This window comes from Centropristis striata, chromosome 17, assembly GCF_030273125.1.
Source record: "Centropristis striata isolate RG_2023a ecotype Rhode Island chromosome 17, C.striata_1.0, whole genome shotgun sequence".
NCBI lineage: Eukaryota > Metazoa > Chordata > Actinopteri > Perciformes > Serranidae > Centropristis > Centropristis striata.
This window is the reverse complement of record NC_081533.1, coordinates 5627967-5647992: the sequence shown is the minus strand read 5'-3', so window position 1 is coordinate 5647992 and position 20026 is coordinate 5627967. Positions and strand designations below refer to the sequence as shown.

At 36.6% G+C, this 20026-nt stretch overlaps 1 protein-coding gene across 1 annotated transcript in view; it reads right to left on the bottom strand.

Annotated features, from left to right (window-relative positions):
* The window catches only part of poln (polymerase (DNA directed) nu), a 109332-nt gene that overhangs the window by 72440 nt on the left and 16866 nt on the right, over positions 1–20026 (bottom strand). Inside the window, exons 10-17 of the mRNA XM_059355223.1 lie at positions 19052–19120; positions 18903–18963; positions 18439–18503; positions 6455–6538; positions 6197–6292; positions 4913–4969; positions 3917–3973; positions 179–244 (exon numbers count right to left, since the gene is read on the bottom strand). Coding sequence (XP_059211206.1) covers positions 179–244; positions 3917–3973; positions 4913–4969; positions 6197–6292; positions 6455–6538; positions 18439–18503; positions 18903–18963; positions 19052–19120 — 555 coding nt within the window. The remainder of the gene's footprint in view (positions 1–178; positions 245–3916; positions 3974–4912; positions 4970–6196; positions 6293–6454; positions 6539–18438; positions 18504–18902; positions 18964–19051; positions 19121–20026) is intronic.

Sequence of the window (20026 nt, the reverse complement as noted above, 5' to 3'; positions counted from 1 at the left end):
GGGTTAATGTGGACCTGAGGCTGACTACACAGCAAACAGCACCACCTCTCCACACAGCCGGCAGTTCAGCACCATGGACAGCTCCAGTCACTGAACACAAGCCTAAAGCAGCCGACTAACAACTAGTTTCAACATCAGAGAAGAAGACAGAGGGGGATGTTAGTCAGGTCGGACTCACTGGGTGTTTGGCTGAGACTCTCCCCGTCACCGCACTCGTCTGGTACCACGTCGAGGACACGTAGTTCTGATGTGTTGTTGAGGAAGACGGAGACACAAATAGAGTCAGACACAAACAAACAGAGGGGAACTTCAACATGTTATGACACCAACAACGATGCTATACACTCTCATCACATCATATACATGTTGGAGTGAGTCAGCTATGTGATCAGGAATGTTTTTATGAAGCTGACAGCCAACCGGCTCAGCTTCAAAACAACAGCTGTGATCCTCGTCGCCGTGATCACTCTGATTCTGCTTTTGGACCGACGAGCATCAACAGAGCCATGCGGCTGCTTCGAGCCCGGTTTGATCAAGCTGTTTGTAAACTGTGTTGCCAGTCGAGTTGGTGCAATAAGCAGGACGTGCGGCAATACTATTGTGCTCAGGGCTGCTGTTAAATGATGCAACCAACAGCATAAAAGACATTTAAGTTTGTTGCCTGTTGCGAAAAGTACATCTGGGAGACTAAATTCATTAAGTTTAGTAGACTTTAAGGGGACAGGCCACCCCCAAAAATGTTTTCTCTAACATGTAGTGCTATTTTATCAGTCTAGACTGTTTTGGTGTGAATTGCCGATATTGGCTGTAAAGATGTCCTTCTCCCTTGAGTACAATGAAACTATATTACTATTTTACTATATTATATCTATTTTGAAACATCTTGCTCATGCTTTCATTAACTCTGTCACCATATTTCATCTAATATTTGTTCAAATTCTGGTTGCAATTTTGTCTAAGTGATTTTTGTATATGTCTGTCTTGTCTGTTTTTTATTTTATTTTATTGTCTATATTGTATTGTATTGTATTGTCTTGTTTCCTTTCATTGTATTGTGCTGAGTTGTGTCGTGTCTTGATGTTTTGTGTGTAGGACCCCCTCGTAAATGAGTTGTGACAGCTCAAGGGGCTTATCCTACGAAAATAAACTTCAATTCAAACTATATGGCACTCAAAGAGCCAAAAAATTACATTAAAAACTCAACTGCTGTGCATTTTTCCAGAAATATTGACACATAACTTGCTGTGAGTGGTAACTGTTTTATTTCTAGTATAATTTCTACATGAAACTGCTCACGACAAAGTATGATTGATACCTAGCTTGACAAATATCACAACAGGCAAGTGGAAAATAAAGTGTTTTTGATTCTAATTCACACACAAACACACTTTTATAACATGTTCATTTTTGCTTTTTATTGTTTTTGTTATTGTCATTATAACTTGTTGATGTTATACATATGTTTTTTTTCTATTATCAGTTTATTACTTTCCAATAACTATGACATTTTAAGTGGAGGCTTTAAATAAGCCCATCTGGCTTTTCTGCCTCTCCCTGCGCTTTACACTATATTTTATCTTTGTCATTTTATGAAATTCTAACTTTGCAAATAAAATAAAATAAACCTAAACCAGCCCTTTAAATATTGCTTTTTCAGCCATTAGACCACATTGCATTCCTGTAGTTTTTTTGCATAACGCAACGGGAAACCACAAATGTTCATCTCCCTAAATACCACCACATGTTTCATATCTGTGTAATGAGTAAAAAAAGAAAAAATCTGATTTGTTTTTGTCAACGGCACCCTCCTCTAGCTGGGATCGCTGCCCGCTCTGTCCAAAAACACCAGCGAATGAATCACAAGCGTCAGAAGCCAAAGCATTCTTGAGACAGCCAGATAGACTCATTTGCAGAGTTGAGTAAGCACAGATTGACAAACACAAGCTGCTACTTCCATACAGAGGCCCATGTGGCGGGACAGTCAGACACACAGCTACATCTCTGCTCTGCCAACTCAGTGCAGCAGTGGCAGTAAACAGGAGCAACAGCTTGAAGAGAGAGGGAGATGTTTCACTGTTTCCTCACTGCAGCAGGACGCCTGCAGCCTGTGAGACTCTGCTGCAGGGGCGGAGCCACCACACCTCCACAGGTTGGAGTATGTAGCGTGGACGTGGGAATCAGCGTATCAATATGATTTTATTACAATACTTGATTAGAGTTGTTCCGATTCTGATACCAATATACCAATATTGCCGAAAATGCAAATTTTGTCGACACAAAATGCAGTTAAACAGTTAAATCGCAATATATTGTATCAATCAATAGTTAACGAAAACTAACAAAAGAACCAAAACTAAAATTGAAAAAATATTTTTGTTAAATGAAATAAAAATAAAAACAAGAGTTTTAAAAAAAACAATAACTAACTGAAACTGTATTGTGTGGTTACAAGACTAACTAAAACAAACTAAAATTATAGTGAAATTGTCCTTAGTTTTCGTCTTTGTCACCTTTTTTCATACATAATTCAGTGTTTCTATTTCAACATGCAGGAAGACATGGTAAATATGTTCACTGAGACTGGGATGTCTACACTAGAACCAAAATACAAAACACCCCGAACTGTTAGAGTTAATAACCTTATTGGGGCTGAGACGGATAAACCAAAGGAAATGAAGGCACATAAAACTAAAACAAAAAAACTAAAACTAATAAAAACTAAACTAAAACTAAGCATTTTCAAAAAATAAAAACTAAACTAAAACTAGCAAACTCACTCTAACTAAAACTAACTGAATCTGCAAACAAAAATTCACAACGAAACTAAATCTAATGAAAAATCCAAAACTATTACTGGTAGTACTGGAGTCCAGGCACCGATCATATAACCACATTACTATTTACTGGTTCGCTCTGTTAAGCTCTGGCACAGTTCTTCTTCGCTGCTCTTAAAACAGCTATCTAAAAACATTAAACAACTTTAAAGCAGTTTTTCTCAGTTTTACCCTGTGCGTAGTTACTGCAGTAAAGTTTTATAGGGCAGAATAAATTCCTTAGATCTTCTAGTTTCATAGGATACCAGTATCATCAGTATATTCCTAAAAGTGAACCCGCTACGGCCTCATTGATTCAAAAAACATTGAAAATACTGACGCTAAATATCCATATATACGTACTTGGCGGCCATTAATTAATGCAATATTGGCACATAAAATATTGCGATACTATGCTGTATCTTCTTAAAACCCACCTCTTCTTGTTGGCTTTTAACACCATGTAGAGTGTTGATTTCATGTTGATTTTATGATGTTTTGTTTTTATTTGTATACATGCATATTTTATTTTGTACGGGCAGTACATTTCACATTTTAATTTTATTTATTTTTTTCCTATTCTTAGTTTACTTTATCTTATTGCATTTTACTGGAAACCTTGTGTTTGCTAAAATCGTGCTATATAAATAAAGTGGATTGGATTGGATATTTTTCCGCCATCTCTAATGTGGCGTAGCCTGTAGCATGACCCTGTGGTTTCCTATTGAAGAACTCAATATAACAGAGTAATGATGGTAGTATTCACACCAGCAGCACTTCTCTTCTGAAGTAAAGAGGAACAACATGGGTTTGTCTTGTAGCATACAAGCACTGTTTGGGATCTGTTTGAGTCCTTCTACCCTGCAGCATCCTCTCAACTCTTATTTTCACTTTTTGGTTTAGTTGTTCCAGCCTCAAGGAGAGACGTCTAAAAAAAATCCATATCCCAGAGAGAGCAAAAAGGGGCTGACACAGTTGTGAAAGATTGTTTGTAAGACAGCCTTTTTGGTGAATGCGTGTACTGTACCGTTATTAAACTGACATTTGGGGTATTTTGTTGACAGTTTTGCTTTATAAACGCCTTAAACCAGCTGCAGGCTCACCTTGCTCATCATGCATGAGAGGATCCCATCAACGAAAGTGGACTTGATTTTGTGAACCTGGGGGTTAAAATGCAGACAGTTGTTAATGGAAAACCAGTGGTAATAATATGAGATGCTCTGCTGGTGAGCACTTTATCCATTTATATTATTTAAGCCCTCAAAGGAAGGGCACAGTAGACATTTTATATTGTTTAAAACATACATTAGCAGTGTTACTCTAACCTTAACATTTTACATTTGATTTTTATGGTTATATTTTGTTGATTTTGGGCTCTAAGAAACTGAAATGTACATTACTTCTTTAATGTTTTTGCATGTCATACACACCAATTAATTAACTGACCAATCAAGTGCACAGAGTAATAGATTATATTCAACCTCCAAGACATTAAAATCAGCTCTGGGAAATTAAGTTTAAATGATAGTTCAGAGACAAAAATTATATTAAAATAAAATTAATTGCAGCCAAAAGACATTTAATAGACAGTGTTACATCAGTGGCTCAATTTAATACTAATGTTAATTAAAGCCAGACAGATATATTGATATATATTGGTCTAGCAAAGGCATACCAGGATTTATCTATCTATCTATCTATCTATCTATCTATCTATCTATCTATCTATCTATCTATCTATCTATCATCAGAAAACTTTTTTACACAATATATAATGCAGAAAATGATGCCTGAGGTGATTAAATAATGGTGTTATTTATTTATTTTTATATTTGTTCTTTATTTAAATGGTCAGCAATTGACTGCCAATATACACATGGCATTGTTATTTATTTAGCTATTTATTTATTTATATTTATTTAATTTTTTTAATAGTCAGTAATTGACCTACAATGAATGTATGGTACTGATATTTATTTAGCTTTTTATCAATTTTTTTTATTTGATTTTGTCTATTATCATTTCTAGAACTGTTAAACAATTTAATACATCTTCGCTAAAAATTTTTGTTTTTTTTATATTTATGGCACATAACTGACCTGTCTGTACTCTAGAATGATCTTAGGCAGAGGGTGCAGGTCCTGAAGCTGCAGCAGCTGCAACACAACAAGGCAGAGGAGAGAAAATACGAGAAAAATTTATTTATCAAAGAGCTCAATGGAAAAACTGATCAAATATCTAACAAATTCTGTATTTTTTCTTTGTGCCCCTTTTAACTGTATCTCAGGCCTTGCTATCCTTATTAAATGTGACTTTTAATGATTTAAAAATTGTACATACTTAGTGTACTTTGTTTAGAGAAGCAATGATGCCTTTAGAGCCATTTGTAGCAAGTTACAATCATTTCCATTTTTAATTAGTTTAATAGAAATAGTTTGGCAGCACCTAGTGGCAGTTTTTGGTGCTAAACAAAGTGCACAATGTCACCTGACCTCACAGCTCAGGAACCGTTTATTGAAGGCAGGAGTGATGAAAATAGAATTGGTCAATTAGTTTGGTTTAATCTCAGTTGTTGTTGGGGTGTTAATTATATTTTCCTCCATTGATTTTAACTTATTTAATTATTATTATTATGGCATCTGTTGGAGGCTATTTCCTATTTAGGTTAGAAGCTATAATAAATAATAAATGCTTGAATCTCGACTATATAAATTGAGTGTGTGTACCTCTGGATTAATCTGCGTGCATGTGTAATTGCACATACTGAAATTTTGGATAAGTTTGATTAAGTTCTCTTAGAAAAAAGGATCAAATAAACATATGTGTTTGTGTGTGTATGTGTGTGTGTGTGTGTGTGTGTGTGTCCTTGTACTCCCTACATAGTGAGGACCAGAACACGTTTTTAACCAACAGAGTGAGGGCATTTTTGCAAAGTGAGGACATTTCGGCCGGCCCTCACTTCTTTAAAGGCTTTTTTGAGATTTCAGACTTTGTTTTAAGGGTTAAAGGTTACATGATAATGATAATTAACTGAAAATGTATTGTGTGGTTACAAAACTAACTAAAACTATATTAAAAATGTCCTTTGTTTTCGTCTTTGTCAACTTTTTTCATACATAATGAAGATGGATAAAGCAAAGGAAATAAAGACAAAATTTACTGTGACCTCTTTTAATCAACAAATACCCCATTACAAAAAACTAAAACTAATAAAACTAAACTAAAACTAGCAAACTCACTCTAAAAACTCAAACAAAAATCAAACAAAAATTCACAACAAAATTAAAACTAAAACTAATGAAAAATCCAAAACTATTATTGTCCTCACAAAGATAGAAGTACAAGAATGTGTGTGTGTGTGTGTGTGTGTGTGTGTGGCGTACTGCAGCTTCTGATGTCGACTGCTGTTGTTTGTTGATGGTCTTGGGAAGTTTCTTGTTGTCGCAGCGCTCGTGGAGACACAGCTTCTCAAACAGGACCTTCAAACATTAGAAATACACAAATATGTAACATTGAAAAATACACATACAAATGTGTGCATACATGCAAACACACAAGAACAATATAGAAAGATGCAAAACGATGCAAAAGCTTACACATGCATACATACAACACACATATGCACACATAAAGGGACACACTGTTCGTAGTTGAGTGTTGCTGGTGATGAGGAAGATTTGTCCTGCTGCTCTGTGGGCCTCCTGCTCCAACTGCTTCATCTTAGTCTGGGGAAGAGAAGATCAAGAGAAGAACATGGACTGTATGAATTAAACGGACTAAGATTTATCACTAAATCTGCCTATTACCACCTGAAAAACATAGCTAGAATTAAGGGTCTTCTGTCCAAACAAGACATGGAAAAACTTATCCATGCACTTAACAAAAAATCAATCAGGCAGCTGCAGCTGATCCAGAACGCTGCCGCCAGAGTCCTCACAAACACCAGGAAACTGGACCATATTACACCGGTCCTTAAATCACTACACTGGCTTCCTGTGAGTCAGAGGATAGATTTTAAAATCTTACTGCTGGTCTACAAAGCTCTGAATGGTCTCGGACCAAATTACATGCTTGATCTGCTCCCTCTCTATGAAGCATCCAGACCCCTTAGGTCATCTGGAACTGGCTTGTTGCGTGTCCCAAGAACAAGAACTAAGCGGGGTGAGGCAGCTTTCAGTTATTCTGCTCCTCACCTGTGGAACAAACAACCTGTAGATCTGAGGTCTACCCAAACGCTCAGCTCCTTTAAATCAGGACTAAAAACACTATTGTTTACTGAAGCGTACTCTTAACTTTAACACTTATCTGCTCTACTCTACTGCCCTTACCTTTTAACCACGCAATGTTTGACTTGTGCTTTTTATTATTTTATCTCTTTTTTTTATCCTGCTGTATCTTATTTTATCCTATTTATATTTTTATTTCTATTTCCCTGTTTTAATTGACTGTTTTTACTGTTTTCAATTGTGTCTTGCTGTTTTTAATGTGTATGTAAAGCACTTTGAATTACCTTGTGTTGAATTGTGCTATACAAATAAACTTGCCTTGCCTTGCCTAAGTACCTTAAACGGCTGTGGGCTCAGTTGGTAGCACTGTTTGGGATGTTGAGGTAATCCTTATTGGAAAGTCAGTGTATATTAGAGGTGTGAATCAGCGTATCGTCCCCACGGTACAATTTTATCCTGATACTTGAGTCACGATGCGATATTATTGACATTTTAAGCATTTTGCGATATGGTGAGTATTGCAATACAATATATTGCGATTTAACTGTTTAACTGCATTTTGTGTCCACAAAATTAAATTCAATCAAGAATTGTTTTTGCCAAATAAGAGAAAATTCTCAGTCTATTCATCTGACTTCAGTCTTTTTATTTCTCCACAATGAGAGTCAAAGCCACAGACTGACCAACAAAGTATCCAGTCAAACTGAACTCAACTGATATCAAACATGTTGGATGACAACAACTGCAGCATTTTATCAAACTTTCCTAAACTTTAAGCTTCACTGCTCTGAAAAAAGCCGAACTTTGCAGCGTCATTTCGACAACTTCCTGACACCATATCATGACGCACATGGTGCCTTTCCTTAGATCTTCTAGTTTCATATGATACCAGTATATCTCCAGTATATTCCATGAACCAATATAATATTGCCGTGCAAAATATTGCGATACTATGCTGTATTGATTTTTTCCCCCACCTCTAGTGTATATATGTCAATTCGGTAACACTTTACTTAAAGGTATCGTCATAATAGTGACATGATACTGTCATAACTGTGACATGACACAGTCATAAATGTGTCATAAACATTATGTCAATGTCATAAACATTTATGACTGCTGTCATTAAGTCTCATTCGGTTTTTGTCATGACAAGTTGACATTCCTTGGGTTGTCTTGATTATGACAACTTGATTTTAATCAAAGTGACATTACCACAAAATGTCTTTGTCATGGCAACTTGACATAAACAAAATATGTTTCTATATTTGTGTTTATGGCAAATTGGCATAATGATTATTATAATTAGATGTGCAAGGTTACAGACCAATTCTAGCACTTGGTCATAGATGTTTGACAGAATACCAACAAGATACCCAAACTGACTGTCATGACACCATTATGACGGTGTAATTAAGATATTCTTTGACCTCAAGTAAAATGGTAGCATTTTGATTTGTCATTAACATATCACGAAGTAAAAACTGACAGATACAATTACATATGACAATATTTTCTTTTTTTGTTGTTTTCACTACTATTTACAGTACAGTAAATTGGAGGAAGGGTTCAGGAATAGCAATCCAGTACACAAGTTGTCTTAATCAAGACAACCCAAGGAATGTCAACTTGTCATGACAAAAACCGAATGACATTTAATGACAGCAGTCATAAATGTTTATGACATTGACATAATGTTTATGACACATTTATGACTGTGTCATGTCACAGTTATGACAGTATCATGTCACTATTATGACGATACCTTCAAGTAAAGTGTTACCGTAAATTCTTTTGACAATTTGCATAACAGCAATGGCTTTATTTGCTAAAAAAAACAACATATAACCTGTTTTTTACATTTCAACTTATTAAGTAACGTCAAAAGAATTTCATTACGATTTACATTCATGCCAGGCGCTATCTATAAAGAGCGAGGGACATTTCATTCCATTATGATTATTTCATATCAGACTTCCTCCAGATCAGCCAGTTTATCACTCAGTGGATATAAAGCCAATTAAAATGTGGGGAGACAGCAGTGTATTTATGACAATATGATTGGGAAATTCATTTCTGCAGCCTGGTGACTGTTAGCTTGCCAAAACCTTTTCAAGATAAGTAAATTATCAAAGACATTTTGCACGCCTGGGTGTGATCCCAGCTGTCAGGCGGGGAGGTTATTTGAGGAGAGAACTGTTAATATGTGTAAGACAGAACTTGTCTATTTGCTCCTTCCTTTCAGTGGCTCAAGGCAAAGTTAATCTGTCTAATGCTCACATCAGTCACACAGCAAACACATTAGGATCAAAACAGACAAACTTACAACAAACAGCATTAGCTAAAACAGTCACAAACTCAAGAAGTATGAAAAACAGATTCATATGTCTACACAACAACATGCTGATACAAACAACTACACACTTTCTGAGTCGTTAACACACACAGAGAGCCAGACAGGGTTCATTTAATGACTGCTGTGGTAATCCAGTCAAATACGCAATGAACTTTGTCTCTCAGGGTGGACGACACAGGCAGCATGATAAACTCAGCGAGAGAGAGAGAGAGAGTGAGGGGGCGAAAAATGGTAGAAGAGACGGGGAATCAATTTTATTTATATATCAACTTCAGAGTATGTTTGAATACTAAATTGCTGTGTTTTTATCCTCAGAAGGGGGAAAATATGTTGAGACAATAATGAAAATGGTTCACTTGGAGTGTTGAGACACATATCGTCACCCTGTTAAAATAATCGCCTAAATCGTTTTTTCAAGTTTTGCAGGAAACACAAAAAACTTTAACTTAACTTAAAAAACTGACTTCTTAGGCAATTTTTTGAACATGCCTTTGTGACTTAAGCAAGATATGGTAACACTTTATTTTGAAGGTGTCTAGATAAGAGTGACACAAGCCTGTCATAAACATGACATGACAAGTATCATGAGCATTAATGTTACTTCAAAGTGTCAATAATCTTCATGACACATCCTATGTCATTACAATACAGTTTCACTTGGAAAAAGTAACTAAAACTGTTATTAAAATTGTGATATTTCTGTCAAAATCAGTTTATTCTACATGTCTCATTTAAAACATCGTCAAAAATAAACAGTTTGTAATAACTAGATCCTGTTAAAAACATTAAATTCTGCTCCTCAGAGACACTGTGAAGACATGATTGATTCTGCTGAGATCAACGGTCACATGACAAATATTCACTGAAAATCGGTTTACACAGAGCTGAGAGGAGAGGACAGGAGAGGAAAGGTTGTAAAAAATGCAAATAGTTCAATATGTATAACATGTGGAGACACAATTATTTTTTCAATATTGAGGACACTTGTCGGTACTTGAGAAAGTGTTGTTTATATATTGCATTTTATTATTATCAGAAAAATATACCTTGCCATTATTCCTTTTTATGATTATGATTATGTCAATGTAACTGTGGATTTTTATTCTGCACAAAAGACATTTTCGACTTGTTCCCACTTCTGGCCATGACTGTACTGATTCCATAGAGACGTTTTTATTTCAGTGAAATACAAGGTAACAGAGACTAAAATGTAAATAAGAGCAAAAGAAATGCCCTGAAATTACTTGTGGTTCAGAGGGATAAATTATGATATTATATTATATTAAATTACAATATATTTTCATATCCCTTGGAGCTGCCCTGTAATCCATTCATATTGGTGGTTAAGATGTTACCAAAGAAATAAAAAAAACACTTTTGGAATAGAAGTTGATTGCTCTTTTCTTACATTATATCTAGGATGAATATTTTTATAAGGAACTTTATGCTGCGAGCAACAGAACCAGCACACAGAAGTGGCTGCAGCCAATCCAGCAATAAGATATTTCAAAGTTTATCTGAGATTTTCCAGAAACATATTAAACCAGAGCCAGTTGTTGCAGTGTTTGGGGTTAGGTCAGCTGCCATGGAGCTCTCTTTATTTATTATTATTTATTCTTTATCAAACAACCAGAAGAATGTGATTTGTTTTGTGACGCTGTTAGCTAGAAGAATGATTCTGCTGAACAGGAAACAAAAAAAATCCTCCAGTCTATCAAGCTTTAATGAATGATATAATGACACATTTGCAGTTAGAAAAAATATAAAATCACCCTGAGAGGTAAGATAAATACCTTTTACACAATATAGCAGCCATTTATGGACTATTATACCAAATATAATCCTATGAAAAACTAACAACTGTAAACTTTAGAACCCTTGACATCCTCCAAGTTGTATTATTACTATTTAAATATCTTTCTTTTATTTGTAAAATGCATTATTGTTTTGATATTTGATTTGACTCCACCTAGGTTTGTTTGTTTAATTTAATTTAATTTTTTAAAATTGCTTTTATTTTTCTATTATCATTCTGTTCTTTCGTGTTGATTTCAAGCATAAATGAGCATGTACCTTCTTTATTTTTGTATGTGAACGAAAGAAAAAAAAAACAATCAAGAGAAGAAAGCTGTAATTTCCCAGCTTGGGATAAATAAAGTCTGTCTGTCTGTCTGTCTGTCTTTCTGTCTGTCTGTCTGTCTGTCTGTCTGTCTGTCTGTCTGTCTGTCTGTCTGTCTGTCTGTCTGTCTGTCTGTCTGTCTGTCTGTCTGTCTGTCTGTCTGTCTGTCTGTCTATCTATCTATCTATCTATCTATCTATCTATCTATCTATCTATCTATCTACCTAAAGAACAACTGGCTTGCACTTGTCAACAAAATACACTGCATGGAGCAATTGACCTTTCAAACAATATATAAAATACTGGGGAAAATATCAGGGATGTAACCGACTGTCTGGATAGTTGGAAAAACCTGCTCAGCACTGTTAGGCTTTTCTTTGGCCTGAAAACACCAACAACGAAAAGAGAGCTCCACAAAGGAAAGAGACAGTGAAAATGATCAAAGTGAGGCTACTACAAGATAAAAAGGTAAGAGAGACGGAGAAAGCACTCGGGATAGAAACAGGAGAAGAGAGTAAAAGAGGCTTATTGAGGAGAGTAAAAGGTAGAGGCACTAAAACATGAGGATGAAAGAGGGAGGAAGGAGTCCAGAGAGGCAGAAATAGTGATGGAAATGAGGTGAAAAGGCTGTGAAGAGGGCAGAGAGTTAAAAAAATTCCTGTTTGTACAATATTTAACCCATAAGAACCCATGGTGACACGGGTGTAACACACATTTTAAATCTTCTAGAATCTCAAATATTCAGCTTTCTGCTTCACATTAACTCATTAAATCCCTAAGCGACACATTCTCAACACCCTGGTGTGGTGGTCATGTGACTGTGACAGGAAGTGACTTCTCCAAAATGTGGTTGTGACTAGAAACAGACAAACGTGGTGCTGATGAGACAAACGTTTTGTTTCCCTTCAGCATGTTTTGTTTTTGAGCACCATGTACAATCATCATCAACTTTTCATTAGCATCTTTTTCACAATAATCATACTAAATCATACTAGATCAACATCAATCATTACAGTGCCATTCGTGCCTCACATTCTTTATTAGGAAAGCGCCCAACTGTCACCAACTGTTGTTACTCTGCTGGAAAGTCCCTGATTTCCAGTCTCATACCACTTAGCTGTGTGTGTGGCCAGTAGAGATCTCAACTCACTTGACAATGTTTTCTCAAGTACATAAGTGTGTTTTTCAGTGTTCTACAGCTACAGTAGCTTGTTGAGGCAGTTATTTATATTCATATATTATTGATATATTATTATTTTGTTACTTAAAAACAAATCTGAAATGGAATTTGTTGTCTAACAGCACTATTATTGTCACAATTTTGATAAATGTTGTGGAGATGCAAAGAAAAAGGCAAATTTGTGTTTCTGTAAGCAGAAAATGTGTCTAGTTTATTAATTTTAAAATAAGAAATATCATAAACATAAAAACCATAAAAGTCCAATCTAATGTATATGTCACATTACAGATCTTTGACATTTAGGGGTGGTATTTAAAAAAAAAAACATGATAAATGTGTTTTATGTGTTTTATGTGGTCTACTTGGTCCGTGGTATATTGTGGTATATCCCCCATAATGTTCCTTTAAGGATAACTGGGTCTGGGTTCTTATGGGTTAACATAAACATTAACATTTTTGTTTTTTTATGACTGTGGTGACACCCACATGCCTGCAGCTCATTACAAGTCTGACTGATGTAGAAAAACAGGCCTTAACAGCTCGACAGGCGAACAAGAGGACGAGGGGCGAGAATAGAAAAACAAAAGGAGGGAGGATGTGGTGAGGGCTGATGAGAGAGCCAACAGGCAGAAACAGAGAGAGGAACAGATTTGGAAATGTGGGAGGGACGGAGGAAAATGAGGGGTTCAAAAAAAGTTGAAATGTGATGCAAATGCTTCACTGTGAAAAGGGGAGGAGAACATTGAGAAGATGAGAAAAGGATGGCAGGAAATGGGGCTAAACTGATTTTTTAAATTTATTTTTTTGCTACATTCTGAGCTTCTCTTGATGTTTCAGATTGGAGCTTTCAGTGTCTTTTGTATGGAAGTAAATCTGTGTCATTGGAGTTTGAAATAAAAAAGAAGTTGAATTTCTAGCACTGAATATTTCTGCATTGAAATTATGTATCTGAATGTTTGTTTTTTTAGGTTGAATGTTTTGCAGTTGAATTTTTTGAGGTTGAATTTTTTGAGGTTGAATTTTTTGCAGTTGAATTTTTAGAGATTAATAGATTTCATATCAACCAAAAAGGTTTACGTAGGAAAAAAGTTGACAAAGACGAAAACGAAGGACATTTTCACTATAATTTTAGTTAGCTTAAGTTCATTTTGTAACAACACAATACAGTTTCAGTTAGTTATCGTTTTTTTGAAAAGTCTTGTTTTTATTTTTATTTCAGTTAACGAAAATGTTTTTCAATTCTAGTTTTCGTTATTTTGTTAGTTTTCGTTAACTATAATAACCTTGCTGTGCAGCATCGTAAAGTTGATTCAGAATGTAAATGAAACTGTTATGAATAAAGCATTGAAGCTTCTAGTTCTGTCTTCAGCCACAGAAATTATTCATGGACTAACAATGATACGGGTTAGCGGACGAACCGATCACTTCATCAAATTGACATTTCTGTAAAACTGGAATTTCTCATCAAAAATTCATGCTAAAACACTCACTTGAATCTTGTCTTCACCAGAGTTGTGCTAATACATTTCTAGGAAATAACTTAAGAGAACTTTGTGTAATCAAACCATAGACTGTATATAAATAATGGACGCAGTCACCGTGACGTCACCCATTGGTTTGTGGACTGCCCGTTGGAAGCCTCGAGTTCAGCGTTACACTCGTCGCCATCTTGCGTCGCCATCATGTTTCCGATACGCGGAGCAGACCATAATTGGACTGTGGCGGAGCGCGAGGGATCTGACGACACTGACTACACGCATCTCTACACCGGCAACCTGACTGAGAGAAGCCGCTGCTAATTCATGTTAGCATTAACTGGAGCATTAACTGGGATGTTAGTTTTGGCTAGCAAAAAAACAGAAACAAAATGTATCTTTCTTACCTCAGAAAACCGAGCAGCGACTCCTTGGAGTGTCTGTTAGTCCAACCACCACATTTTACTGAACAAAACGTTCAAATAAACTGTCATTAAGTGAAAATATAGTGTGAAAGGGTCAAAGTTATGAGACCAAACCGCTAAACGTCCTCTTTTCTATCTATATAACGTTATATATAACTTTATTGACACGTTGCCGTGGATACGCTCTGCTTCTCTCCTGGTGACGGCTCGCCTTGTCAGTGACCTGTCAACCAAAGCTAGAAACGCCCCAAATCATACGATTCTTTATCTTCTATTTTCTTCTAAATGGGGCCATTATTAGAACTGTTGACATCAAATTGTCTTGAAGAAGATTTTTTACTAGTGATTGAGACCATAGTGTTGTCCCTGAAAATGTTTTCTGAGGTAATAAATCAAGTGAGAAGTTTTCAAATTTAGCACTGAAATGAATGGGCAGATTTCTTTTGCAGCCAAATTTAGCACCCCTTACTGGAATTTTCGGTGAATTGCAGGCTTTATGCACTTCCTGGTGGCTTCCATGCTCAGGCACGGAGATTGCCGCCTGAATCAAACATGATGAGGCAGCCCTACAAGCTTTGAACTCTTTGGTAGAGCTCAGTAGAACAGCTGAGGTTTGGGCGGCAGCAGGGAGGGCTGCGGCTGGACTTTTATAGAAAGTGGCGTTTGAAACAAACGGACATCAATCAGAGAAGTGAGAGTGTTGGAGAGACACAACTTGACAGGTCGATGGGCAGCGGGAGAGGATACAATGGCAGAAAGAGCAATGGAAAAGAAAAGGATGGAGAGGCGAGACAAATCTAAAAAGACAGAGAACGGGAGAGACAGTGGGGGATCTGGTCGACATGGACCAAAACTCCAAAATATGTTCTCTCCTCTCTCTCGCTCTTAGCCCTGAGCAGCCTCCAGACTGCCTCATTAATATTGGATGCTAGCCCCTTAGTACTGTGTTTGACACACACACACACACACACACACACACACACACACACACACACACACCCACACACACAAACACACAAAATGAATTTTTCTTTTCAAATTCAGTTAGATTTTAGTTTTTAGAGTGAGTTTGCTAGTTTTAGATTATTTATTTTTTTAAATGCTTTAGTTTTAGTTTAGTTTTTTGTAATGGGGTATTTGTTGAGTGGGAGATTAAAAGAGGTCACAGTAAATTTTGCCTTTATTTCCTTTGTCTTATCCATCTTCATTATGAATGAAAAAAGTTGACAAAGACAAAAGCGAAGGACATTTTCAGTATAATTTTAGTTAGTTTTGTAACCACACAATACAGTTTCAGTTAATTATCTTTTTTTTAAACTCTCACTTTTATTTTTATTTCAGCTAACGAAAATGTTTTTTCAATTCTAGTTTTAGTTATTTCGTTTTGTTTTCGTTAACAATAATAACCTTGTTCCCAAGCCCCTTACCCTAAGGTAACCATGGTAACCCTAACATGAACCTAACTGTAACCTTAACCCTTAAACAAAGTGTGACATCTCAAAAAAGAAGTGAGGACCGGCCAAAATGTCCTCACTTTGCAAAAATGTCCTCACTCTATTGGTTAAAAACGTGTTCCCGTCCTCACTATGTAGGATGTACAAGAACACACACACACACACACACACAAATCTAATATTGTAGGGCAACATTTTGGATTAATCGTGGCATCAAACATCAAAACATGGACTTTTCAGTTTGACCCTGATAGTTGTTTACTATCTTTGTCTATCTGATCTGATCTGAATAGAGAGAATGTGAAAGAGGTTTATTAAGTGATGCTTGTCCTCGTGAATTTGAATAACTGGGACTGAAAAAAAAAGAGCATGTGAGCATGTTTGTGAGATGCGGACTGACAGACAGGAGGATCTCCTGTTTGCTGTTCAGACAGGTGAACTCGACAGCTCCGATAAAAAGAAATCCAACACGACAGAGTGGGGACATGCGTGAGTGCACTCGTATTACAAAAACACAGACACACACACACACACACATAACTCTGCAGCAGTCTGCAGAAACTTCAGTGCCTCAGTGTGTGTGTGTGTGTGTGTGTGTGGGTGTGTGTGTGTTGGCAGAGGCAGACAGTGCTGCTCCCTCCTGCAGCACAGCCTCCTGAAGGAAAAGACAGACTCTCCGTCCTATTTATAGCAACACGGCAAGATACCAACAACACCCCTGCTGGCACTCGCATGAACTGAGTGTGTGTTTGTCTGCAACACCCATTAGCTACACATGTGTATTCCTGAGCATGCATGTGTCCACAACATCTGTATGTGTCGCAAACATGGTTTTTATCTGCATGTAAACAGGACAGGTCCCCGGAGGACGTCCACCCACCACATCACTAATCCTACCCAGAAGAAGAAAAAGGGATATTATATTTTCTTTCCTTCTCAGGCTCCTGTGGGTTTTTTCTCACTCTCTATTTTTTTCCCAGAGATCTCTCCTGTTTCCCATATCCTCCCACTGTTTTGCTTCCATTTGTTCTAATACAGCAGCTGTCTGCAGCGCCGTGGTTCCTGCATGCAATCAGCTCGGAGTGATGCAGTACAAATGTGAGCTGACCCTGAACATCTCACCTACACACAGAGTGGACAAAACCAAGTTCCTCAAGCTGCGTTTCCATTAAGTTTGTTTGATATAAACACATGGAAGCTGTTACACAAGGCTCCAACACATTTCCTCCTCAAAACATGCTGCAACATAAAGATTCTTGCTACATTATATACAGTACCGACGCCTACACTACAGGCCAAAAGTTTGGAAGCAAGATCAAATTTGTACAAAAATGATCATCATTGGTATATTTTGCAACAAAATACATGTGATTATTATATAAAGAGTCACTTATTAGAACACATTTATACTATAATTATCAGGTCTTTGGGTTTTTATTGCTTAGACTTTGTGTATCCTTCTTTCCTTAACGTATAAATCTGAACTCTTGTGTCTTTTGTCAGAAATATGAACACAGTTGAGATTTATTGGGATTTTATTTCCAATCTTTTAAAAGCCAAAGAGCTAAAGTGAATAATGCAAATTGTGATTTGTTTTTTACTTTTGCACTGAAGTTGTGACTCTTCCAAATCTTCTCAACCCTAAAACGTATTTTCTGTTGTTACCATTTATTCAGCAACGGTAACATCAATGTATACCTAAAGGTTAATTGAGGGAAGTGGTTCAATTCAATGGAACTAAAGTCTGATCATCCAACAATCCAAAGAAAAAAAGGTTGCTTCCAAACTTTTGACCCGTAGTGTATATGGCTTTCAGCTAAAAATATGAAGACTGTTCAATAATATCCCACACTGTGACGTGACTACGGGTTATCTCTATACATTTTCTTTCCATACATCATGTATGTGGATTGATAGGCAATAATAAATATGGCCTTGAAAGGAACCCTTTTTTTTGTTGTTCTTCGGTCAATTCTTAGTTCTTTGCTGATCCTGCTCCAGTATCAGCCATAACCACAAAAAAGGACGTCAAAAATAACACTTTTACAGAAAAATCTCCTCCTGCTTCCTGTTAACATATTACCCACTGCCAAACTTTGCCTGGGGAAAAAATTAACACAGGGTCTTCTGGTCTTGCATCCAATAAATCTTTTTGTTAAGAATAACCATAGCCAATCTTCTTGCTTATAGTCTTGTTTGGTTATGTTGGTCATATAGAGACGTCTGTAATAAACTGAGACTGTTTCATAACCAAGTAAAAACTTCTTGAAGCTCTTGTCTTTTAGACAAACTGTTTATACAGTAAGCTCTATAACACTGATGGGGAAGCTTAAAAATACACTTGCCATAAAATGCAATGTGCTACAAAGGCTTTTTGTGTTCTGCCTTACCCCCAGCAGGTCTGAAGTTCTCTTCAGAGCTTCTTTATCCACATGGATATGATGGCTCTCCATGGCTGAAAAAAACACAATATTTACTGCTCCGCAGGACCTGATACAGTCATTCTGGCTGCTACAGAAACCTGATCTAAATGTTAATGTGGAAAAACTGAGGGTAGGCAGCTCTATCGGTTGAATTAGAGCATTGACGATGTTTATAGTAATGCAATATTGTCTCTTAGTCACAGCCAAAGCAGACTCAGACTGTTTGGTATGAACCAAATACCAGATTATACTGTATGCTTCTAATGCAGCATAGCACCATTTAATTTAATTATGGTTATTAAGGGATATTTCGTAAAAAAAAAAATGACATTGCATCAGGGTGAACAAAAAATTCAAATGGCTTTTAGTATTTCAAAATATGTGCTCAGTCAGTTTAAACTGAAAAGAAAAAAAAAAAAAATGGGTTTCACCTGCCAGAACAGAGATCATCTTCAGCTCCACGCCTGAGTAGAGCTCCCACAGCCCCTGGCTCTACACACACAAACAGGCAGTCAGGTAATGTGTCTATACCGTATGTACAGGTACGTGTGTGTGTGTGTGTGTGTGCACATAAACTAACCTGTAGTTTAAAGCACAGCTCCATGTTAAGCAAGTAGAGTGAATAGAGACCTGAGATGACCTGAGAAACCTGTGAGAGTGAGACAGAGAGAAAGACGATGCTTATTAAAAGATGATGTAGTGGATTTTCTTCTTCCTTGTGTCCAGAGAAGATCAGGTAGCAGTGAATGAGTGATTCTCTCATCCAGGGGTTCTCTTTATCCTTTCAAGGACAGATTTCTAAAAATAAAGTCCAGCCACTCTCCATTCACTAGGACAGTGAGGTGAAGTGTGATGAAGTGTGTCCATGTATGACCAGTGGACCCCTGTGTCTCAGGGTCCCCTGGTCTGTCCTGTAAGACCCTGAAACTCCACCAGCTGACAGGATTTGTTCTGCAAGTTCCCCCGACATCAGAACCACAGACTGTAGAACAGAAGTAGATTCAGCCTCCAGGGATGAAAAGTGAAGCCAATGCAGAAGAGCTTTGGACAAGTTGTTAGCAGCTGCAGCTTGTCAAACACTATAGAGGCATAGTAATGTGTATCCATAGCCAGTAGTGGCATCTAACTAAGTACATTTACTCAAGTACTGTACTTAAGTACAATTTTGACGTACTTCATTTTATGTAACTTCATACTTCTCTTCCACTACATTTTGAGGCAAATATTGTACATTTTACTCCACTACATTTAGCTGCCAGCTCTAGTTACTTCTCAGGTTGAGATTTAACATGAAAAAATATATATTTAAACTTTTTTTCTTTTTAAATTAAACCTCATAAAAGCATAGCAGCAGTTGAAATGAACCTAACCTTGAGAAAATGAAAACAGTGCTTACATAAATGCATCTATAATAATATATTTATTTGGAATATATATAAACAATCTGAGTGGGACCATTCTGCATTCTAGTGTTTTTACTTTTAATACTTTACGTACATTTTGATGCTGATACTTTAGAACTTCAGTAAGTTTTGAATGCAGGACTTTTACTTGT